Consider the following 26,688-nt stretch of genomic DNA (forward strand, 5'->3'; position numbering starts at 1 on the left):
AGTGCAAGCATAGAGATCCGACCAATCATGCGAAGCCAACAGGTCATTGAGCATAATGAAATTCGCTTTGTAGAAGCATCTAGATCGGGGACGAGACTGTACTTGAATCCTACGGGGTAGGCTGATATCAAGTGATATCTCTAGCGTAGGGTGAAGAGGGTCTTCTGGAAGGGATAAAGGTGGTATTTGCGTAAGGGCAGTACCCACCGAGCCATCCACAAATACTAAATCCAGCATTTTATTTCCACTATTTGGAACATTGTTAATCTGTAAAAGAGATGAGTCTAACAAGCAATTGAGAAACTCATGTTGAGCAGTGGGAGTTAAAAAGTTTGAATCACTTATATTAACCCAACTAACTGTTGGCAAGTTAAAGTCACCAACAACAACAAGTCGATCGTTATCTCCCAACTGCGAATGCAAATCACAGATGGCCGAGCTATGACTAGCATAAACATCCATATCCGAACGAGGTGGTATATACGAACAGCAAACAATTACGCTATAGCTACCGAATGAAAGCCTAACTGCTATGAATTCGATATGAGAGATATTGTCCAGCGAAATCAACTCAGACGATAGGTTAGATTGTATGTATGTGCAATAAGGACACCTCCCGCTCTAGAGATGCGATAACGCCGATAAACAGCATATTTATTTGAAAAAACCGCAGAATTGTAATTATCAGGCTTTAGCCAGGTCTCCGTAAAAGCTACAACTTGTGCAGAAAAGTTGAAAGAATTAAGGAAGAATGGAACAAGTTTTGATCGTAAACCACGAACATTTTGATAATTAATGAGAAGACGGGACAGATCAGCAATTACCTTTGTGTTGTTATTACTGTGTTCGTCATACCGTTTTTTGGCTGTAATAAAACAGGTTCGGCCCTCGCCTTTCTCGTGACCAAGTGAACCACAGTATGCTTGGGCCAAAAAGAGGAATCAAGTACCTTATCGAAATATTCATCTGAAAGGGATATTTTAAATGAGGAGATGTCTCTCTCATATTTAAAGTTAAATTTATACACATTGATGTTACTAGTGGGTGCAACACCAAGTTTAGAGCAAACGTAATGAGCAATGTCATTTTCGGTAAGCGAGGCGTGTAATCGGGACACAAATACAGCCCTACGAGGTGGCACGGCAGTCACCTGCGAAGGAGTAGCGGATAGCGCACCAGAGAGCTGGGAAGGTGCGGCCGTTATAGCGTTGGTTATCGAGCCCGTACTATTTTTTTCAGGTACACTTGTATCGCTAGCAACAACCCCAGTATCGGTAACTGTTATTGTTGGAGCTAAAGATACCGGTGGAGGTGTAGGATGAATTGGGGAGTCCAGCGAAATCAACATTGGTGACGTAGAACAAACAGCCGCAAAAGTACCACTATTAGTTCGTGCATCGTTTAATTTGCCATAGATCGTCTCACTGGAAGTCTCGACACAACCTTGTGTAGATTCTTGTGGAGATTCCTGAGCTGCATTGTTCATAACGTCTTTGGTTAGCCTGTTCGTATTAGTCAACGCGGTTGAAGGGATATTCGTAGGAGGACAGCTTTGCCCCTGACTCGAAGACAAGTTGGAGTCATTGTTGGGCATACATTTCTTTCGTTTTGGGGATTCAGATATCACTTTCAATTTTTTGAAGTGAGCCTCCATCGTTTTGAATCTTTCGTTAAGGTCACGAAACCCAATAAAAATGTTGTTGAACTCTTTCTGAGTTTGCCTCATAAAAGCTCGCATGTCATTTTCTATGGAACGACAATCATGACATGTCCAGTTCAGTCCAATTTTGCTGGATATTAGGTCAACCACCCGACCACCTATGTGAGAGAAACCGGCACAGATAACATGAGCCATATTATCACAGAGCCAACAACAAACATAAGTATCACCACGGGAAATTTTCTTTTGATTGGTGCACTTCTTGACACAGCAATCCAACATAATTGCAAAGTTAAACAAACCCAAAATAAAAATAGGCAAAAGAAACTATAAGTATAAGATAAATTGAACAGCTGTTCAAAAATTATGGGCAAGAGTTATTTTGGAGCACTGGATGCAAATCGCAAGACAGCGTATAGCTAGCAGCGAACACAACACAAAGCAAAAAGGGCACACAATGACTTGCTAATAGCAGCTACCAACAAAAAGGTATGCAGTTATCACAATTTTTCGTGAAAATCTATGATATATGAACACACAGACTGAATGTTTAAATTGCACAAAAAGCCACTATGTATATTGCACTGTGTAAAGATTTAATACGAAATTAAACTTATAAACTGTTTTCTATTATATGAATAAATATTTATAAAAGACAAAACTTGTTTACAAAGTAAAAAGAATAACAATTCGAAGAGCGATCAAAAACACGTCCGCGCACGGCAAGGTTACCAGATCAATATGACAGCAACATAGTCCAGCGAATTAAAACGCACCGGCTGCCCTGGCTAGGTCATGTTATGCGAATGAAAGATGATGCTCCGGCCAAGAAAGTGTTTCTATTGTAACCCGCCTATGGAAGCAGAGGTATAGGGCGGCCCCACTCCGTTGGAAGGACCAGGTGGAAAACGATTTAAACTCCCTTGGTGTGACCAATTGGCGCCGGTTGGCGGAGCGAAGGAGCGACTGGCACGCCTTGTTGGACGGCCATAACCGTTTAGACGGTTAAGCGCCAATTAAGTAAGTAAGTAAGGTTTTAGTGCCAAAGCGTATATGCCCTCTTGATGACAGCAGGTACTTCCTTTTATCCTCATAGAATGATGATGATATCAATGTCGTCAGCATTAGCCAATAGTTCCACACTCTTATATATTAGTGTCCAGCAGCAAATTAAAGTTATCACCCTGTCCGAAAATTGGTTTAGCCTTGAACGGCTCGGAGAGGCCATTCCCTATTCCGAGTGATCTGATGGTGTTGCTAAACGTCATTTTGCACAGTTTTTCGGGGAAACTGAGCTCAGACTTACTATCGAAGGGGACTTAAAAATTAACAAAGAGGTGTTGTCTGTGTCAATTCTTTTTGGTACATATTGAAAATCTGATCAGTGGTAGGTTTTCCGGGTCTATAGTCGCACTTATAAAGTCCAACCAGTCGATACACGCTGAACTTCTGTCTTTTGCGTAATACGCTTGACAGGATCTTATATGCGATACTGAAAAAGCTAATTTTGCAATATTTCAAGAACCCCTTCTTGTGGACTGGGCAAAGAACACTTATGGTGTTTTCTTTTCTGTGAAAAATTTTACTCCCATGTTGGTAACTTTTAAACCTGGCGCTCTGCAAGATAGCTCTGTAATCTTATAAATTTGTTTATTCAGTGGGAACTATGTTGTGATAGGAACATACAAACTAACAAGAGAGCTAAGTAAAACCTATAGAGGGACATTATTTAAAAAAAAAAAGCCATTCAATTCCAATCCTCTCTGCCGTATTTGAATAGCTCTGCAGGCAACCCATCAGCACCCGGGTTGTATTTAATCAATAATTCCATCATGATAGATTGCGAGCTCGGGTTCACCACCTTCCATTCGTTCTCTACATTTTAGAGCACAGTGTTCCCTCCATTATCTAAGCACTCTCTGAACATTGGTTACCAGGTCGATGTTTTAGTATTACCAGAGTTCTCTCCGGTCTTAAAACCATCCGTTGCCTTTGCGGGCGTTATTCCTGCCAGTTTGCAGGCTCCACTTATTCCTTCCACTTATTCCAGCGTTAGCACACTATTGTGGTGTTCTGTGGAGTTCGATCTTAACGTAACTCTATAGGCAGTGTCCTTTCTTTCGGTTGCAAGGCAGCATTCTTCATCGTGCCAGTCGTTTTTTCGACTTTGCCGGTAACCAATTCTTTTGTAGGCAGCAGTACGAAGTGCCTAGAGATGTGCTTCCACTGCTCCTGCATTCCGCCAGGTTAGCTTGCATTCTCAGAGGGCACGTCCAGCTTCCTCTGTCTTTTTTGCTTCTTGCGCACAGGCGTCGCGTATTTTGGCTCCGACAAGATATTGATGGGAGTCGATGGTAGGTCCTCGAATTTTACGTATATCCAAAACACTGCAGGAATGCCGTCCTTCTTTCACAATGTGTTCGATCCGGTTACATTTATTGCGATCGGAGGACAGCCATGTGGCTCGATATATATTTTTTGCTTCAGGCCGGTGCTGGTTATGCCCATGGTTCGAGCAACGACGAATTCGATCAGCCTCAGTCCATTAGGGGTGGTTTCGTTGTGGATGCTGAACTTTCCAAGTCGCTTTTAGAGTCCATATTTCACCTCACCGTCCATTTTCTCTGTCGGTGTATGGGCGCAATTGAATAAGGTACTTAAAAATTACGCTTTTATGTACGTCGAGAATTGCATCCACAAGCGTCAACGACAGTATTTAGCGACGAAGTCTCTCTCCCACCACAAATCCAACACCGCAACTGCGCTTATTTCAGAAGCTTTGTGCCCTTACTTCTACAACCGTCTCCACCAATATTCATACAAATAAAGATTTATAAAAAAAAAATGTTTAAGTACGGCCTAACTTTTTATGGGATACAAATAGATTGAGTGAAAACTTACTATTTTACGAAAACTTGCTATATTTTTAGGCGATCGAAGCAACAACATTTAATATGTTTACTACGTTCCTTGATGCATCCTTGGACAATAATATTAAAAATGGACATAAACATGATTTTTTGCATGTTATTTTTGCAATGCTTAAAACGAGGAATTTTTTTAGCCCTTCATGTGCAGAAGCTTTTATCAACATTGCTCGTGAAATTTATCTAGAAGATCAAAGAAGCAAAATGCGTTACAATAATGCATTAATATTACTGAATTTGGAGAACTATATACACCCGCAAAAGGATTGCTTAAAATATCAAATGGAAGTAAACAGAACCCACAATATTTTTCTTGAGTCCTTCGATTGGAAAAATACGAAATGCTCGGATGAAGCCGGTATGGAAATGGGAAATGGTAAGTATGTATAGAACTCCCGTCCTACTTTATTTTTACAACATTTATTTAAATATGTTTTTTTTTGTCCTAATATATCGATGAAAAGTTCCACAGTCTTTCGGTCAACTTTTCGGTAAAGTCTAAATGATCTTAAGATACATATAACTAGGGAAACAAGTGTAAAAACCAAGCTTTTTCCTATTAACGTTGCTTTATAATAACTGTTCGATGACAATTGAAATTTTTGGCGACCCTTAAATCTTTTTACAATAAAACGAAAATTATTTTTATTTTTCGTTTGTTACTATTTGTTAACAAATGTTTGTAACTATTCTCACAATCACCTGTTAAATCTTATGTCCGTCGGTGTGTTTGTTACGTGCAGTGTCTGAAGTGTAGATCATTACCTCTACTTGAAATTTCATACACAACACAAAGGCGGAGAAAATAAAACTTATAAATCAAACACCGCTGAAACCAATTTCTTCAGCGACTGGATCACCTGCGTACGGATTATGCAAATATAACGCTGACATATTAAAAAACGTAACGATGACTCCAGAATACAACATAAAAAACACATAACAAAGAAAGATTATATGATATCTACATTTGTGACGATGAAACATTTATTTATTTTGATGTGGCTTAACTCCTATGTGGCATACCTATAAATTAGCACTTGTACTACAAGAAAAATTGACGAAAATAAAGGAATTCACTAAGTACCTAGGCAGTTATTTATAGATATAGTAAAGTCTAATAAACATGATCTGAACATAGTATAATAAGCTTTGGTCTAAAAATGAGCTGTTCAAAATTTCACTCGAATTGGATAACTCTAGAACTACCACATTTGAAAATTTTTAAAATCATATGCATTCAGGGTGCAATAATTTATATAAAATAATTGATAAACGTTAATGTGTAAATCGTCTGTAACGTGAAAAAATGTAGAGAATAAAATTATGAATGTATAAATAAGTAATATGTATTGGGTCTGAGATTTCGCGAAGTTATCGACTCTCGAAAAACAAGAAAACGCCAACGATTACGAAATTGACTGATGATGATTACGTGGCGGTTTTCGAAATGGTACCATAGCAATATTGCAGTAAATGTTTTTTCTGTTCAGATTCTCTTAAAAAAAAAACATAATAATTGAATATTCAATTATTACATGCCCGTGTTAAGCTCCTGAATTTTTATATATTAAGTACAAATTGAACACACCATTACACAAACAAACATAAATATGTAAAACTGAGCCCGAGTTTACAAACCTTCTTATTCGCAACGAAAAAAGGACTTTACAAAAACAAATCTACATAACACACAAATTAATATAGAAACAGAATGTCTCAATTGTGATGTTAGTGTAAAAATGAGATAAATTGAAATAAGCAAGAAAACAATTACAAGCAGGATAGCCTAGTAGTGAAGGCAACTGCAGTTTTGCCGTGTGATTCGTGGTTCGAATCTCGACGAAACCTTTGATAATATTACGAAATCGCCTGATGATGATTACGTGGCGGTTTCCGAAATGGTACCATCGCAATATGCCAGTAAATGTTTCTTTCTCTTCAGTTTTTCTTAAAAAAAAACATAGTAATTGAATATTCAATTATTACAACCCGGTGTCAAGCTCATGACTTATTAAATATTAAGTATAAATTGAATACACCATTAAACAAACAAACATAAAGATTTAAAACTGAGCCCGAGTTTACAAAGTTTCTTATTCGCAACGAAAAAAGGAACTTTACAAATACAAATCTACATAACAAACAAATTAATATAGAGACAGAATGTCTCAATTGTGTTGTTAGTGTAAAAATGAGGTAAACTTAAATAAGCAAAAAAAGAAATACAAGTAGGATATCCTAGTGGTTAAGGCAACTGCAGTTTCACCGTGTGATTCACGGTTCGAATCTCGGTGAAACCTTTGATAACATTACGAAATTGCCTGATGATGATTACGTGGCTGTTTACGAAATGGTACCATCGCAATATGCTAGTAAATGTTTCTTTCTTTTCAGTTTCTCTTAAAAAATATAATAATTGAATATTCAATTATTACAAGCTGGTGTTAAGCTCATGAATTGTTAGATATTAAGACAATGTTTGTAAGTAAATATGCGCGCAATCACCTGCATCACTTTTAGAGTTACATAAGTCTTATTTCCATCGGTGTGTTTATAATGTACATTAGACTGGGTCGAAAAAAAAGTTACCAATGTCCGCCCCTTAATTTGAAGATTATGCTGAGAAGGTTTCGGAGATATTTTTTTAAATTTTTTTTGATCCTTCGAAATACAGCCGAAAATGTTTTTTTCGTTGTAACTTGGTTATTTGACGTCCAATTTTTAAAATTGATATGTCATTATTTTGGCCTTGAGAAGCTTCACATTTCCGTTTAATGTCCTTTTAAGCTATGAAGTCATTTTCACATGATTAGGTCAGCTAACAAAATTTAATACAAGTACTATATAAATTAAAGAATAATGGACAAGAAATATCATCGGAGGAGGCTGAGTCATTGGATTACATATCAAAAACTACGCTTGTAAATGAAGATGCTGTGAATTGTGCAATATATTTCAATAAAATAGTCAATATTATTTTGAATATTCTTCAGTTGAAGAAAAATAGCCCATTTGGAACTTTTCATGTAGTCGACTATTTTAAACGAATTCAGTTCCAACATAGGGGTAGCTTGGCACAGGTAAACAAAATGCTATAGCTATGATAGATCAATTGATATCAGTTTCTTCAGTCGAAGCTTCTGGATATATTCGCTTGCAAACTCACAAGCATACTTTTACCTGTTACAAAACAACAAACGCTAACCAGCCTCAGAAATGTCGATTTGATGCTCCATTTATGCCGTGTAAGTTCACGACGATATTGAAACCAATGCAGAAAAATCATCCAGAATATGCAAGTTATGCTCGGCGATATAAACAATTACAAGTTAACCTCGAGAACAACGATTACGAAAGTATTGAATCATTTTACGAAGAAAATCAAGTTTCATCAGACGAAGATTACTTTTCCATTCTTGAAGCTGGCATTGTCGGACTGAAGGTATTTTTAAAGCGACAGCCGAGTGAAAAATGGCACAACGCTTTCAATCCTTTCATTTTCAATATATTACAATCAAATACAGATTTACAGTTCATCCTCGAAGAATACTCTTGTGCTGCGTACGTGGTTGAATACGTTAATAAAACCAATAGAGGAATTAGCAACTTACAGCGACAAATTCTTGAAATAATGAATGTGCATCCTGAGTTCGATATAGTTGAAATAACACGGAAAATGAGTGTCAATATGCTTAACACTGTTGAATTAAAAAGTCAAGAAGCAGCGTGGTACCTACTTCGTGAACCGATGTCCAAAAGTTCAGTATCCGTAGTTTATATCCCTACCGCATGGCCTATTGAACGACAGCGTATTAGACGAACACAAAAGGAATTGGATGAAATGAGTACCGACGAAAGTTCAGCAAACGTTTGGAAAGAAAATTGGTTTGATAAATATGAGCAACGCCCAGAAGATATGGAGGGGTTGACACTTGCGGAATTCGTTTCTGAATATACCAAAAGTTCAAGAGGAGTGTATATTCGCAACGTCGTATCCTTCGTTATAGAAATTATGATATAGCTTTAAATTTTATTGAATATAAACGAGAAATGGTGACTTTATACATCCCATTTCGCAATGAAGAAGCTGAAATTCTTGACGAAATTAAATTTATTGGGATCTATGATGAAAATGAAAATCAGATTTTGGAACGTCGTAGAGAGTTTGAGTCAGATTTAGACATAAACAAGTCCATAGAGATTTGTCGACAACTTTGTCGTGAAGATGACCAAGGGAACGAAAGCGATGAAATCCGTGAAGTTGCTACCAGATTTCCAGAGTGCAACCCATTCCAAACATTGTATGATAATCCAAATTCGAACGTAAACAGTGATTTGCGCTTACCGACATTAAATAAACTGGGAGCTATTGCCAAACGAAAAGAAAATCTGATGCCAAATGAAGAATTTTATAAACTCATGAGGATGTCAAACCAAAAACAAAAGGAACTTTTGGTGCATGTCATTCACAATCTGCAATTACAAAATCCATTTATGTCTTCACGGGACCTGCCGGGTGCGGAAAAACTTTTGTGATTAAACTCTTGATGGAAATTTATAACCGATATTCAGAAAGCGATGGATTTTGCAATGCTTATATAACTTGTGCTTCAACTGGAAAAGCTGCTATTGCTATTGATGGGACAACGATAAACACTGCACTAGAGATAAGTATTTCAAAGTTGCTTCCGCTATCAATTGAAGTAGCACAAAAATATAGATCCCTGTTTAAATACGTTCGAGTATTGATTATCGACGAAATTAGTATGATAGGGGCCCAGCTGTTGTCCCAAGTTGATTCCAGACTAAAACAGATCACTGGTAATTTTCAAAGAAACTTTGGAGGTTTGGATCTTATTTTAATTGGCGATCTACGTCAGCTACCACCTGTTCGTGCTACACCGATTTATAAGCAAATCAAGAACCAACTAGCAGGTCCAACACTATGGCGGGGGATAAAATTGTTTGAACTAAATGAAGTGATGCGACAGAGCAATCGAACTTTTTCAACAATATTAACAAAAATTGGTGATGGCCAGCTGTTAGACGAGGAAGATTTGGAATTAATGGAGTCACGATTTTACTCCGAAGAGGAGGCTGACACAATTTGCCCAAATGGTATACGATTGTTCTTCGATAATCATTCAGTTGCTAATTACAATAATAAAATTTTATACACTGCAATCGAAAAAGTCATTTCCGAAGCAACAGATGTATACATTGGTTGCCAAGGTGTTGAACAGCAAACTTTTATGAGGCAAAAATTACACAAAATGTCCGTTATCGATACAGGAGGTTTGCCTTATGAAATTACGTTGGTTATTAATAAACTATACATCCTAACAACTAATATTGATGTGTCAGATGGGTTAGCTAATGGCGCTACCGGAAACTTAATTTTTATAGAATATAATGACAATGGGGAGATTGGTCGTTTATGGCTGCATTTCGCTGATTCTCCTAAAAGTGGTGAGAAAATCAAAAGAAAAGCAGCGGCGTTAATACATAAGTACAATATTTCACAACTGGCAGTGCCAACAGACCGAAGAACTTCCTCTATACCATTAACACGCAATAAAACAGTTCTTGTAAAGCGAAACCATTTTCTTCTGGTCTCTGCGTGTGCGATAACGATTCATAAGTCACAAGGCGGTACATTTGGTGAGATCGTCTTCCAGTATGATAAATCACATGCTCAACAGCTACTATACGTCGCATTATCGCGAGTAACATCGATCCAAGGGCTTCATCTTGTCTCAAAAAAAAAAATGATAGAACATTTTATCACGGCCGTAGACCAACAGTATCCACAATTGAGTTGTGAGCTGAATTGACTTGAAACAATTGAAAATGTATTATATGATTTTATAAATGCGAGAAATGGATTGTCATTATTCACTTTTAATTGCCAAAGCTTACGCGCCCATTTACAAGATATTTAACTAAACAGAATAACATCATCGTCGGATTTTCTAATTCTTTCCGAGACGTGGATTCCAATATTCAAAATAATATTGACTATTTTATTGAAATATATTGCACAAGTCACAGCATCTTCATTTACAAGCGTAGTTTTTGATATGTAATCCAATGACTCAGTCTCCTTCGTTGATATTTCTTGTCCATTATTCTTTAATTTATATAGTTCTTGTATTAAATTTTTCTATCAATTTCATTGGCACTCAATGTGAGAAACATCGTAGGTTTGCCTAACTGTCGAATCATTGCGAAAAGGTCCCGTTTGCGTTCTTTCCAATACCAAAGAGAATTTGGTATTGATTGCAAGAAAGCTAAATTACTTTCTATACAATTATATATATACTCCTCGGATTCAATTTGCTGTCGTGTAATATTGGTGTTTCTTCCTGCACGCTTGAAATCAATAGTGAGTGAATTACGAACTCTTTACCTCATAATTTTCATAGCAACGTACAATAAATGATACGGAGTAACTCCCCGTCTGTCAAATCTCCTTAATTCACTAGTCGCTATTGTAAATTGTGTAGCGTTTACTCCCTCTCTGAATTTACGGAAATGACCTAAGTAAATCGATGGAAAGGAGAGTTCTTCAGCGTGTTCATCAAAAATTATGCTTTTCGGAAGATTATTCTGCCCAAGTGCAATGCGTAAATACTCATCATCATTCCACATCAGAGTTTGTTGCTGCGCAGTTAGACTTTCTTCGAGTGGTATATTTTCACTTATTTCTTCTCTATTGATTTCAATAATATTATCTTCATTTAAAAAGCTTTCATCGATTTTAATATCGTACATAACATATAGTGAGGTTTGGGTCAAATATTGAAGCCATAAACGAAGTGTTCTTTTATTTACCAATCCCGATAAAAAGCTTGATTTGTGAATTTTCTTCCTCTTGATATGAACATTAATGCAATGGTCATCACCTATATTTCGAGGTAAATGACTTACCATATTATTCACGTCGACGGGTACATTAATTATTTGCCCATAAATTCCGTATTGCCCATGAACGTGTCGCAACCGCCTTATTTGCATGAAAGGAATTCGTGGAGAGACGAGTCTCTCGGTAATTAAATCTAGAGGTGGTAAAACTCTGGTTTTTTTTGATATATTTAAAACCGTTAAATTTAGACATTGTTGGAATAGTTTTTTTTTGGATAGCCATGTAACACGTATTGCACAGTAAAATATTCTCAGTGGCGTTATAATTTTCAGTAATTTCACTTAAAAGTTGTTCATGTTCTGCGCGTGGTGGTTTTAAATCCAACTTGAACCACAATCGACCACACACGGAGCATACATATCCAAACGGATTGTCTAAAAACTTTTTTTGAAACTCTCTGTGGGCAACTGTGTTTCGGTGAAAATGTGAGTACGGAATATGACTATGTATATCCGCTTGTGGATCAGCTGAAATGTGAGTTACAAATTAAGGTTTTAAGACCAATGAACGAAACTATGTTTAAATACATATATATATATCGCTCATTTATTTTAAGCAGTGGCATTTCAAAATACATATGTACCTATATGTAGCTTTTTAGAAGAGCCATTTTAGCTGTCAACAGGTATTATTTAATTTTTATCTTAACCATCACCAAAAATTGTTTACACAACAAAGATCATGATTCATTGGGCACAATTTCTCGCAATTAGTTCAAATATCGTAATTTTAGAGTTAGGACACAATTGAATTAAATGAGCGATACATATGTACATATACATATCTATGTAAAAGTATTTGAGTACTCACAAGGATAAACTACATCATTATGTCCAATGGGAGCATGTTCTTGCACAGGTGATATCCACTACAACAAATATCAAATAAGAAAGATTTGACTATTGATTACGAAATACATATCGCTCGTTCCAAAGTAAAGAGATGTATTTCAAAATTTGAATTTTTTGGGGGAAACGAGTTCAAACTTTTATTTTTTTTTTCATAGAGCTCCTTAAAAAAAAAAAAATTCAAAGGCATCCACGGACGCAATTTTCGTACTTTTGATCATTTTGCAATTTAGAGAACAATCTCATCAGTCAGTTATTTATGTTTATCATAAAAACCCGAAAAACGAAAATTTTGATTTACACATCTTTACTTTGGAACGGACGATATGCACTTGTGTAAAAAGGTACTTACGACCACCGTGTTCACTGTTTAGCACATTCATTAATGTCCTCCGGCGTGCACGACATTCACGTGTGCGTTCAATTGAAGTTTTTGGGGTTTTTCTAGTTAACATTCGCCGTTGGTCACGAGCCCCGTTCCTATTTCGCGGCATATCGATCCCTAAACGCAATATGGTGTAACCAACAAAATTATGAAAACCTGGAAACAGTAAGCACAGCGCACCCGATTTCTATGACGTTTTACTCCGACTTCGCTGATTCAATAAACTGAATAGAATATTACATAGTACATATAATTTCAAATCACAAAATATGCAACATTTTGCTTATAAATAACGGCACGTATGTACATATGTACATATATATTTCACAAATTTGTATTTACATATGTATGTAAGTATGGTAAATTAGCTTTTAAACTCTCTGGCACCGGAGTGTGGTTTTAAACTCTCAAATAAAAGAATGGTGATTTTATAATTAGCTTTTAAACTCTCTGGCACCGGAGTGTGGTTTTAAACTCTCAAATAAAATAATGGTGATTTTATACTTAAAAAAAAAATTAGAAAAAAAAAAAAAAAATAGAAACAGTAGACAGCGTTGAACCCTCGACCTTTGCGTGTTCAATCGTACGCTTACCACATGAGCCATATTGACTCTTTCATCCTTATGTCAACTGCCGTACTTAAGATTGTCTATGGTGCTTTTGCTATATGAGTGTGGTGTGGTTGTCGCTTTGCAACAACAACATTCATATGGTTGTTGTCTTCCAATATTATTACAGTTTTTCTCAAATGCATGCCGCTATAGAAGTAAACTTCAAAATGATAGAACATTTTATCACGGCCGGAGACCAACAGTATCCACAATTGAGTTGCGAGCTGAATTTGAAAAGCTTAACTTGAATCGACTTGAAACAATTGAAAATGTATTATATGATTTTATAAATGCGAGAAATGGATTGTCATTATTCACTTTAAATTGCCAAAGCTTACGCGCCCATTTACAAGATATTTAACTAGACAGAATAGCATCATCGTCGGATTTTCTAATTCTCTCCGAGACGTGGATTGATAATGATACGTTTTCAGACATTCCCAATTTCGATAAAGTAATCCAATTTAAAATACCATATACAAGAGCTGGTGGAGTTGCAATCTACCATAACACACATGACCGGGGTAGTGTTGTTACTCCACAAACGACACTCAACGCAAAATAATTGGAATCAATGTCCGTTCAGATTTTTAAGGTGGGAGAAATATGTGCTTGTGAGATTACATTGGGTAGCAACAAAATAATTGTAATTGTAGCAATTTATATTTCTCCCAATAAAGCAATAACTAAAATTATTGAATTCATCCACGAGGGTTTAATAAAATATACCACAAAAGACTATCACAAAATGCCGATGATTTTAAGTGGAGATTTCAATGTAAATTTTGCCTCCGATACACCGATCTCACCAAATTTAATTTAAAGCTTTGCAGCAGTCGGACTGAATCTACAACGCGATCAAAAACAGCAATTGACGCCGTGTTTCAAAGGAAGATATGTTTCATATTATAGTTATCATAAGCCACTTGTATCTTTTGTAGAAATTTGATTAATAATAATACAATTAAAAGTCTAAAAATATTCCTTAGTTTAATTTATAGAAGGTTACACTTCAGAATTACCGATATCTGTCAACAAACAGATTTTCAGGGTATAAAATCACCATTCATTTATTTCAGAGTTTTTAGAGTATAAAATCACCATTCCTTTATTTCAGAGTTTATAATTCAACATCACCACACTCATATAGCAGCTAGTGATGCTTTGTATGTATATGTGTGTGTGGAATTTTACGAACACACCACACTCATATAGCAAAAGCACCATAGACAATCTTAAGTACGGCATTTGACATAAATATGAAAATGTCTGTATGGCACATGTGGTAAGCGTACGAATGAGCACGCAAAGGTCGCGTGTTCGAGGCTGGCTACTTTTTCTAATTTGTTTTATTTTTTCATATAATTTCTTTTTTTTTTCATATAATTTCTTTCTTTATCTTTAATATATGTTTTTTTAATCATTTAATGCGAAACGTCACTTACATCATAATTTCCTTCCTTTTGGTAAATTTCGTCTACAATGTCCGTCGCATAGAGCCCATTGCAGTATTTATGATTATTTCCTTGGGGTATTTGGAATTATCTTAATCTAATCCATCTAGCGGCAACTACCTACAGAATATGTTGTACCGACAAGCGCAGACACAAACCTCTGGTGGCCATAGTGTATAACATATAACTGAATCAGTTGCGATGAATTGTGGACACGCACCATTTTAAGACGTGATACATTGACACATATTTCAGTTGAATCTGAGTATAATGCTTATTGAAATTTAGTAGTAGGTACTAATTTTATGCGCGGCAATTTCAGAAGAGTAGATAAAGTTTGACGCTTAGCAGTACATATAAAGTTTAAGCGTAAACGTCTATAGATGTAAGAAAAGCACAGCTATTATAAATGCGAAAGTTTGGATGTTTAGATGTTTGGATGTTTGGATGTCCAGACGTTTGCCTTTGTGACTCAATTACGCAAGAACGGCTGGACGGATCTGGATGAAATTTGGCACACATATAGCCAATAGTCTAGAAGGATCTACTAGCTATTTGTATTTTTTCGTCTTTGTGACTGAATCACGTCAGAACGGCTACACGAATTTTGATGAAATTTGGGACACAAATAGACAAATTTTTTTTCGAAAATTAAAAGGGGAGGCGGTCCCACGACCCTTCGAACAATTACTTTTTAATAATTTTTACACTTTATAACTTTACGTTTACTGACCTTCACCAATGTTACAAACTCAATAGGTCAAATACGTCTAGGGCTTACAAAGTGAGCAGTGACACCCTCCGTGTTCTCACCCTCCGCTCCTCACTTCCCCTTCTCCCCCTCTGGTGCAAAATCTATAAATAGTTATAACTCAATATAAATTTTCTCCTAAATCAATAATTTTTGGTATCTGGCTCATACAGATCGAGATCTAAACAATTTTGAAAAAAAAAAACGATCGATGGTGCTGTCCGTTTCCTTCCGAAATCCTCCCTCCTTCAATTTTTTTATTAGCACGCTTTATTAGCTTTACCTGTATGTTTGTTTGTAACTCTGCATTCGCTTCAACGCGCCTGCTGCCTTCTTAACATGCTTTTATAATTAGCTTCACCATCTTTGTAATCCCGTCAGGGTCATATCGATACCCTTCCTGGATTAATTCTGGATGGCTTTCGGGATCCCTCCGGGATCCCGTAGGGGTAATTTCGGGACTTTTTCAGGACTATTCCGGAATCCTTCCGGGATCCCCTCGGGGTTATATTGGAACTTTTTCGAGACTATTCCGAAATCATTTCGGGATCATTTGGGAACCCTTCCGACATCATTTCTGGATGGGTTTCGGGATCCGTCCGGCATCCCGTCGGGGTCATATCGGTACTTTTTTGGTACTATTTTTCTGAGTAGTTTTCGGCATCCCGTTGGGATTATTTCGGGACCCTTCCGGGATAATTTCTGAACGATTTTCGGGGTACGTTCGGGATCCCGTCGGAGTTAGTTCGGGGCTATTCCGGGATCATTTGGGTATCATTTCTGGATGACTTTCGGGATCACGTCAGTGTCATTTGGGGCCTTTTAGGAACTATTTTTAGTTTTCTGTATCCGGCCAGCATCCCGTCGGGATTATTTTGGGACCCTTCCGGGATAATTTCTGAACGATTTTCGGGATACGTCCGGGATCCCGTCGGAGGTAGTTCTAGACTATTCCGGGATCATTTGGGGATCCTTCCGGTATCATTTCTAGATGACTTTCGGGATCCCGTCATTTGGGGATCCTTCCGGGATCATTTGCGGATGGTTTTCGGGATGCGGCCAGGATCCCATCTAAGTCATTTCGGGATCATTTGGGGACTCTTAAGTGATCATATCTGGATGGTTTCTCGAATCCATCCGGGATTATTTCGGCATAATGTGGGGATCCGTCCGGGATCCAGACGGGGTAATTTCGTGACCTTTTCTGAACTATTTCAAGATCATTTGGGGACCCTTCTGAGATCATTTCAGAATTCGTCCGGGATCTCGCCAGGGTCATTTCGGGAATTTTTAAGACAATTTCGGGATCATTTGAGAGCCCTTCCGGCATAATTTCTGGATGGTTTTCCAGATCTGTCCAGAATCCCGTCAGGGTCATTTCGGATTTGGGGCTTCTCAGGGATCATTCCTGGATGGTTTTCGGTATTTCTCCGGAGATCCCGTCGAGATCACTTCGGGACTTTTCCGGGACCATTTTGGTATCATTTTGGGACCCTTCCGGGATCATTTAAGGACCCTTCGAATCAGGCAGTTCAGCACACATGCCTTTTTAAATTATGAGCTTTAATGGCCATGGATGTGCTGCAAATTATGCTTCATTAAAATTCCGTATGTTTTATCTTTAATATCTAAGCTGTGTTTCGTTCTATTTTTGAGTTTTTTTTAAATGAATCCTGTAACGAACTGTTACAACTAGAATTACTCTCTTTGTAATATTTTAACCAACTATATACGCGGAAAAGCAATACTATTTTAATCTAAAAAAATCTCTTTGGTTTTAGCTGATTGTAGTTTGACTCCTTTTTTTCATGAATAGTAATTCCTTCACCCCTATCATATCAATTAATTTAACTTAAAATCAAAATGAATTTTTTAGTTCGAAAAAACTTTATTGCACTATTCACGTAAGCTTGCCTTACAGGTTATCGGCTCATTTAGTACTTTTTTATTATTTTCTTTTCTTTTTGCGGACGGGGCCGCGGGTAAAGGCTAGTAGTTTATAACTCGTTTAAATGGCGTACGTCATGGCGGCGACGGATTGTATATGCTGAGCTCATTAACTTTAAAGTGATACAGATTATATTTAAAATCATTTGTTAACAAATAATCAGTACCAAGCTCCGCGTCATACAGGGAGGACGTGAAATAAAAACGTATGTAACTACACTGAAAGAAAAATATTGGTAAAATCAACCGAAATACGTGTCAATTCAACCGAAATTTCTGTCAATTTTTATCCGCAACAAGATGTTGTATCAACTGCGCACAAATTGTTGATTCGTAATTGACCGTTTTAGTAGTCAAATGAACAAAAAAAGTTGTTGCGACAAAAAAAAAACAAAAAAATGTAACACGCAATAGCCTCCGAAGAGATTTAAGGCCGAGCTTCTCTTCCAATTTGCGTCGTGCTCCTCTTGATTTTTCCTACAAATTGGCCGGACGGGACCTACATGTTTTATGCCGACTCCGGTCGGCATCTGCAAGGCAGATGAGTTTTCACTGAGAGCTTTTCATGGCAGAAATACACTCGGAGCGCTTGCCAAACACTGCCGAAGGGCGACCCCGCTTAGAAAAAATTTCTTCTAATTGAAAAACCTTATTTCTAAAATTTTGATGTTGCTTTGCCCGGGGTGCGAACCGAGAGCATACGGCGTGGCAGGCGGAGCCCGCTACCATCACACCACGGTGGCACTTACTAACCGAACGCAATTGGGCTTGCATCAAATATGCTGGCACACATTAAACATTATACACTTTATTATTTTGTTTTATTAAAGGCACTTTCACCAAATTTTATATTTTGTAATTTATTTAGTTTATAGTTTTGAACTTTGCTTTGCAAATAGCAATGAAAATAGTAGTCACAAAACTGATTCTCAATTCTTTCATTTGCAGCTCAGCTCATTCTCAATTTCTTCTCTCGCATGTAGTTGCCACAATTGATTGTTTCGAACAAAACTTGTAGTATAACTGTTTGAGGTAACATTTTAAAAAGAGAACTTGTAAGTTATAGAAAAGTAAAGAATCAAATCTCAGGAAGGTAACTCACCACTGGAGTAACTTTACAAGTAATTCGGCAAGTTAAATTTTCGTAACACTTTAAGTTGAAACGATTCCAAAACAACTCAAACTTTTATGTTGTCGGAAACATCAACATTAAAAAAGGATGTTTTTTATTATCTTATTAAATTCGTTCGCGTGAGTGAAAATTCGTAAAAACTTGAACAAAATGTTATTAACTTTGGCAAAAACCTGTTCGTTCACACAAAGCTTTTGCAACAAGAGGGCGTAATTTTGCATTTCGCTTGGAGGAGAGGTTGCAAATTGTACTCGATAAATAGGTGTCCCGGTATCTCATAATTTTTTGCACAGTAAATTCAAAAAAGGGTTTTTCGTTTTGTATTGATAACTGAAAAACTAGTTTTTTGTTGTTTTCCCATTTTGTGTGTTTTTTCGATTTGGTGGTTTTCTTATTTTGGAATTTTTTTTAAACATGTGGCACCATCGTCATAAGTACAAAGTAGTGAGCGCAGTGAGTGTAAAATTCTCTTTGAAATTTACTCATGTATTGATTGTTGATCGCTGTTGAAATGACCAGTGAGATCAGTTGTGTTAACAGAAAAATCAGTTAGATTGACCAGAAATCTGTCAATTTTACAGAATTTTGTTAACTTAAGAGCGATAATTGTTCTTCTGTTGAAATGACTAAACAAATTTGTTCGTTTGACAAAGAACTCGGTCGAATTAACCATAATTCGATCAATTTCACCGAATCTTCATTAAGTCAAGAACAACAGAACCGATTTGTTGATTTTACTAGCACCATTTCTTTCAGTGTAGGTAGTACCAATGTGTTTAACACGCTTATATTAGCTTCACGTGTATGTATGTTTGTTTGCAACTCTCTGGGCTCGGCGTGCTAAGGAGAGTTACAAACAAATAAATATAGTTTAAAATAATATAAGTATAGTTTAAAAAAACCAAATAACACGCAAATATGGTGCCGTTTTAGTACCTACAATCCACTTAGATATTTGAGTTCGATAGCACCATAGCACAGAGGTTCGTGTCTCCGCTATTAAGCACAGCTCGTTTTGTAGCGATTTATTTAACCACTTCAATAATTGCCGCTCGATGGGAGAGCGCGCCTAGCCTAGAGAGTTACAAACATTTGGTCAAGTCGATGAAATTTCATCCTAAAGTTATAATGACGATAGTCGTACGAGCGTTGCGTCATATACAATGCACGTTTCTACATTTAAGGGAACATCTGCAGAAAAGGCATGTGGCTTGCTAGAAAAACATAAGTGGCAATTGCGGTATGTGGATTATGGACTGTATTGCCAACCAGATTTCGTGCTCAAAACCATATTTCCTCTATTTAAGGTTATGAGTGATATATATGCCCCAGAATTAAAAAGGCGAGTTTTTTCTCAGTAGGGAAAGCCTTAGAGTCGGGTATGCAGTGACGCTTTCTAAGAAACGAAATTACAAACGATTCAAATTGTATTAAAACAAAGCTAATCGGGTCGTGTTTGTGTATGATTGTTAAAGAAAACATTGAAAATATAAATGCATTGGCAGACCCCAATATATTATTTGTATGGCATAAGAAATTTGGATGTGCTGAATATAGTACATACCGACCTACGTGAACCAATGCGTGTTAAATCGTAAGAAGGTGCTAGTTATTATAACTTTATAACTTTTATAGATGACTTTTCTCGTCCCATAATGGCAGGCAGGCCGCAAAATATAGTCCGTGTAATAATAATACGTTTGAAAAATATTTTAGCTTAAAAGGTATTTTGTATAAAACAACAGTGCCACCCGTTGTTTCGATTGTTCGAATATTTAATAAATCTATGTACTTACGAAATGAAAAGGGCTAATGAATTAATCCGTATCATGCGTAGTGATAGAACTTTTAGAAAAATCAATACCGTTACTCGTATAAAATACTCGGATCAAAGTATCGATGCTAGTACTCATACTCAGTAAAAGGTATCGAGTATACTGGATCCAAGTGAGTACTTCGGCACTATTACCAAAGTGAAGAAACTTTTTTTAAAATGAGATCGTATATTTTGAATTTAATAGAAAACAAATAAGGAAGTTTAAGTATGGACGAAACCGAACATTATATACGCATTTGTGTGCTCTTACATATATTTTAAGGATACATTTAAAGAGAAACGTCACGAATCTTAGATTTAAAAGACTTTTGATCGACTTATGGCGTTTATAAAAAAAATTTTTTAAGTTAGAAAAAAGTTTTTCTAAAAAGAGTCGCCCCTCGGCAGTGGTTTGGTAAGCACATCTCCTATGAAAAGCTTTCCAGCGAAAATTCATCTGCCTTGCAGATGCCGTTCGGAATCGGCATGAAATATGTACGTAGCACGAAGCAAATTGGAGGAGAAGCTGGGTCTTAATTTCCTCGGAGGTAAATCGCGTCTACTATTTTTTTATTTCGTTAAACATTTTGTGGAGAGATTAACTAAATATATCTTATGTACTTTGCACTGCCATATCTCTACTGGTTGTTGTTGTTGTAACAGTACTTCGCCCCATCCAATAGGTGCGCACACTCACAAATTGTCATCAATATCCTCTAACGAGAGTCTAAAGAAACTTGCAGTTTCAACAGGGGTGGACGATACTGAAAGGGGTGTGCGTTCGTTGAAGATGGTTGGCGTCGTGTGGTTGATTCGGTATAGGTGAGAGTTTACAGAATCCAGATCAAAGTTGAGCTAGATCGACGCGCGTCTCGCTTTCCTCTTCTGCGAGCTCAGGGTATTTAACTTTAAGAACGGGCAATTCCTGGCATGGAGGTCCGCCGCCTTTATGTGGATATCACTGAGGACCTTTTTGTGTTGTTCTTCTCCATACGGCTGAGATCTCAGTGCCGTATTTCCTCACAATGCTTGCGGAGATGACTCCTTAAGAACCTGGGGTGGGGTCCTTTAATTATATGTCTGTTGGGATGCCCAGGGGTCTGTATATTCAGCAGAAACTATTTGTTCAGCATTTAATATCTCGCCCTAATGGGGAGTTCTCTCGCCTCACTATGTAGGTGGTGCTCTGTGGACATAAGAAGACAGCCCGTATCGGTTCTCAAGGCGGTATTTTCGCAGGTCTGTATGTTTTTCCAGTGAGTAACCTTTCGGCTCGGCGACCATATCGGGACGCGTTCAAGCGTATACATATCTATTTTTACCCCAAGTGCTGTCGGTAAGAGATTTGAGGATTTTTTACGACCCAGTATTTTTGGTAGTCGTGTGGGTAATACCATCGACGTGGATGTCCAATATGGTCAACATTTATTTTGTATATGTTGTAAAAAACCCCGCCTATAAATCATAAAGGAGATAGTTGTTTATTTTATTACATAGCTCATCGATTGGTGTGACAGGACCTGTAGCCATTATCGTTCAGTCATCAGCGTAGGAAACAATGACAACTCCTTCTGGTGCGAAGGTAGCTTCGACATGTGGAAATTAAACAAAAACGGGGATAAAACACCACCCTGTGGCACCCCTTGTTTAATTCTTCCGGGTTTAGATGTGATGTTCCTGAATTGCACCGATGCCTGCCGACAAGACAGATAATTTGCGGTACACCTTTTGATACTAGTAGGAAGAGGGGACCCTTACAAGTCTTGCAGTAACTTGTCATGGTTGACTGTATTAAAAGCTACCTCTTCTGGTAGTATTGTTAGGTACCGCATATATATTGGAAATTTCGTTAAGGTTAAAACCAGACATCGAAAATATCTATTAAATATTTAAAAGGTTTTGAAAATAACATGAAAGTTAAGCCAAATATTCAGATATTCGTTGAAAACTAAAATTCAAAGACCAAAAAAAAAAAAATTTTTTTTGTCTCAGAAAAAACCTTACAGTTTGAAATTTTCGTTCTTTCTCTGATTATTGTTTTGAAAAACTCAAACGAAAATAGTATTATAGAAAATATTTCTGACAAAAACATTTGAAGCATATATAAGCTGGGTAAATATGTATCATATCGTGTAAACGCACTATGGGCAGGAATAGGGTTGCAGCAAACAAAGCCATTGTTGTTGTTGTTATTGTATTAACGATAAAGACACTCCCCGAAGGCTTTGGGGAGGGTTATCGATGTTGATGGCCCTTTGCCGGGTATAGATCCGTTACGTTCCTGTAACAAAGCATCATTAAGGTACTAGGCCGACCATCTCGGGAACGATTTATATGACCACATTAAACCTTCTAGGCCATACCGCTCTCCCCACCCCCTAGTTCCATGAAGAAATTGAAGTCGCCGGAGCCTCGGCTGTTGATGAGACATGATTCGCCACGGATAGGTGAGGTTGACAATTGGGTTGGAGAAGGTATATATTGGGCTGGCAACCCCATGAATCAATTTGGTATTTTAGTCGCCTCTTACGACAGGCATACCTTCCGCGGGTATATTCTAATCCCCTTAACCCGCTGGGCCATTAGAGACGTTTTCCAATATAACGAGGAAGAAAAAAGTCGCAATGTAAAATGTGCAAAAGTAAATTGGCGGGCGAACATTTGCGAAATTTAAAACGCCACATAATAACGAAGCACGGAAGATTTCTTGACGGTTTCAGGTCTAATTTCGAAAATAGCGAACCACCAAAAAAGAAAATTAAAATTTGTTGTTCTATACAATCAGAGTCTTTTAAGAATTCGTTAATAAAAATTGTAACAAAAGATGGGCGGCCGTTGTCGCAATTGGACAGTGAAGGATTCAGGGAGATAGTGGTTCCCATCTTCAAAGCCCTTAATATGAACATAATCAACTCCCATTATGTTATGGAGTTAATAAGTAATCATGCTATAGAAATAAAAAACGAAATAAAAATGTGGTTGGAAAAAAATTAATGTCAATTAAAATTGATGCCGCTACTCAGCTTGACCGCTCAATATTAGGCATTAACCTACAGTATATTGAAATTCAAAATTAGTAGTAGTTGTACAAACTCTCGGAATGAGATCATTGTCACACCCACACACTGGGGACAAAATAAAGAGGACGGTATTGGAAACTCTTGAGGAATATGATATTAGGCTAGATCAAATCGAAACTCAGAACCTTTTTGGATGGGATGGCTCAAAATATAGTAGCTGTAGTTCCTCATCATGAAGTTTCCGGACTTACTATTATGTTTGCTGAAATTGACAATTTTGAAGCCTTCATACACGCTTGGCGGTATATGAAGACATTTTTACTTATTATCAAAATATTCGCTTTACATCTCCTGATCTGTTTGAATTAGCCTTAGTCATTCTTGGTGTCCCTGCTACGCAAGTATCAGTAGAAAGATCATTTTCTTCTTTGAATTTCATTATGGATGAAAGGAGGTACAACTTAAGCGATGAAACGCTTGAAGAACTATTACTTGTAAAGCTTAACTCATAAGCTCTTGTTCACTTTATTATGTTCAAAAATAAAATTTTTCTGTTGCTGAAAGACAAAAAAAAGTTTAGAAATAACATTTTTTGTTGATTTAGGGTTTTTTGTTCCACATTTTATAGTTTTTTTCATTGAAATGCAAAAAAATAATATTTGTTAACAATTATTTTCAATCTCTGGTTAAAACTGTAACCGCTTTTGATCGGATCTATATATAATACCAAGGACCATATTTCTGCCATATAACGGCTTTCGGTTAACGGTTCTGCTTAATGTGGGCGGCGCCACGCCAATTTTACAAAATTGTAATACGTTTATAATGTACATCGCATTTTTTTTTATCCACTCCCCAAGTTTCACCACTTCATCAGTATTTGTTAAGGCATTGCTCCGTTTTCCCATTTTTGAAAGTAGACGTGGATATAATCTGTCTGGATATAACTGTCAAACGTGAATCTGAAACACGATGGAGCGCCAGAATACAAGCGGTTAACGTTATCGTCGATGGGCTAGAAAATGTAGTACAATTAGCAGAGGACACTAACATCACAAGTGACACCAGAAGCGAAGCTACAATTCTGTTGAAAAATATACAAAATTTTAGTTTCATAACATTAGTTCATTTCTGGTATGAAATGTTAACGAGGATTGATCGTGTGCACCACAGGTAACAAGATCCGGGGATGAATTTTAGAGAAGCGTATCAAGATCTTAAATCATTAGCGACTGAACTTTCCGAAATTCGGGCCACTCTCTGTGAAGAAGGTAAGATAGAAAAAGCGAAGTCTCTTTGTGAAAAATGGGATATTTATATAGTAAAACGTGTAAAAAGGCGCCGTAAAATGCCCGGAGAATCGACTAGAGATATTGGTCTTTCCGCAGAATTTGAAATTTGTCTCGTTATGAAAAGGTGTTCTCGATGGTCTCCAACAAGAAATACGTACAAGATTTACACGACTAAATGACCTTAATTTTAATTTTGGATCGCTCTCAGTGGTTACAAATTTGTTAAACAAGGATATTAATAACTTAGAAAACCTCACTAAGTTTTAACATCGAAATAAAAGTGGAAAATTATTTAAAAGTGTACACTTTTACTTTTTCTTTTATGTTCATAGGTGCTACCCTCATTAAACTCCAAATATAGTCTCATATCATATTTTCATTATATTGGCCGTGATAACATTGTTCGAAGAAGAGCCTAAAAGCTCTGCTTTACTTATTGGTAAATTTAAATCTCTAATCAAATCATGCTAAATGCTACTTTGGACTAGGTAGGCAATTGAAAAGTAAAGTCCTCTCTCGGCGAACGAAAATCATACTCTACAAGTCGGTTATCGTACCCGTCCTGCTATATGGGGCAGAAGCATGGACCATGACAACAGCAGATGAAGCGGCTTTGGGAGTGTTCGAGAGAAAAGTTCTTCGAAAGATTTATGGACCTCTACGCGTTGGCGATGGCGAGTACCGAAGAAGATTTAATGATGAGCTGTACGAGCTATACGCAGACATCAACATAGTCCAGCGAATTAAAACGCAGCGGCTGCGCTGGCTAGGCCATGTTATGCGAATGAAAGATGATGATCCGGCCAAGAAAGTGTTTCTATCGGAACCCGCCTATGGAAGCAGAGGTAGAGGGCGGCCCCCACTCCGTTGGAAGGACCAGGTGGAAAACGATTTAAACTCCCTTGGTGTGACCAATTGGCGCCGGTTGGCGGAGCGAAGGAGCGACTGGCGCGCCTTGTTGGACGGCCATAACCGTTTAGACGGTTAAGCGCCAATTAAGTAAGTAAGTAAGTAATCAAATCATTAAAATTTTCAGTAGTGATGAAATTATGTTTTGGTTGTTCTGGTGTCGGTAAACACTCCTTATCGGCATTACTTTTATAAGAACTAAGAGATGATCCTCTTCTCTGCGATAATTTTTTCGACGCCTCTGGTACTGGTCGTGTCAGATCGTATGCGACTGGAAAAAAAAGATTCAAGATCAGAATATTCGATAGGTTTTGCATTTTTACCTCTACTTCTTTTAGTCGGATTCATAATACAAAAGCCTTTAGCAGTCTTTAACGTGGTCTTTTGTACTAGCCAGATTCTTGGTGTTGTAAATTTTATAAATCTTTTCTCGCCTCGATACCAACCTAAATTATAGAAAGAGAAATCAGTATGTCTGCTTTATTTAATTTAACATCTTTTACAATAACTACAAGCAACACGTGGATCCCATGTCTTGTCTTGTTTCCAAACATGACAGCCAAAAAATGCTTCGTAGGCTTCACAGAGGATGAGAGATATATTTAATTCATATTTTATATACCGAACTTTAATAAATTGCCCACATATATAAAAAAAACATCAGCTTCATATTTACACTATCGCGACGACATTTTATGTTACGAGCCCGGACTCGTGCGCATCTTGCGCAACCAAAATAAAAGTCTCTTATCAAATATCAACAGAAATCAGCTATTCTATCAATGAATTAAAACTTACAGCTTGCGCTGCCATCTAGCATATGCTAGCAACTGCCGGTATTGCAAAGTTTTTCAATTATAAGAATATTTTTCTAAGCGGGGTCGCCCCTCGGCAGTGTTTGGCAAGCGCTCCGGGTGTATTTCTGGCATGAAAAGCTCTCAGTGAAAACTTATATGCCCTGCAGATGCCGTTCGGAGTCGGCATAAAACATGTAGGTCCCGTCCGGCC

The 26,688-nt window shown here is 37.2% G+C and overlaps 1 protein-coding gene across 1 annotated transcript in view; it reads left to right on the forward strand.

The window, feature by feature from the left end:
- Positions 1-26,688, forward strand: part of LOC137239628 (uncharacterized) — a 548,208-nt gene that overhangs the window by 434,782 nt on the left and 86,738 nt on the right. Inside the window, exon 8 of the mRNA XM_067765157.1 lies at positions 4,591-4,963. Within this exon, the coding sequence (XP_067621258.1) occupies positions 4,591-4,963 (373 nt within the window). The remainder of the gene's footprint in view (positions 1-4,590; positions 4,964-26,688) is intronic.

The sequence above is a fragment of the Eurosta solidaginis genome, chromosome 1 (genome assembly GCF_040869045.1).
Source record: "Eurosta solidaginis isolate ZX-2024a chromosome 1, ASM4086904v1, whole genome shotgun sequence".
NCBI classification, from domain to species: Eukaryota; Metazoa; Arthropoda; class Insecta; order Diptera; family Tephritidae; genus Eurosta; species Eurosta solidaginis.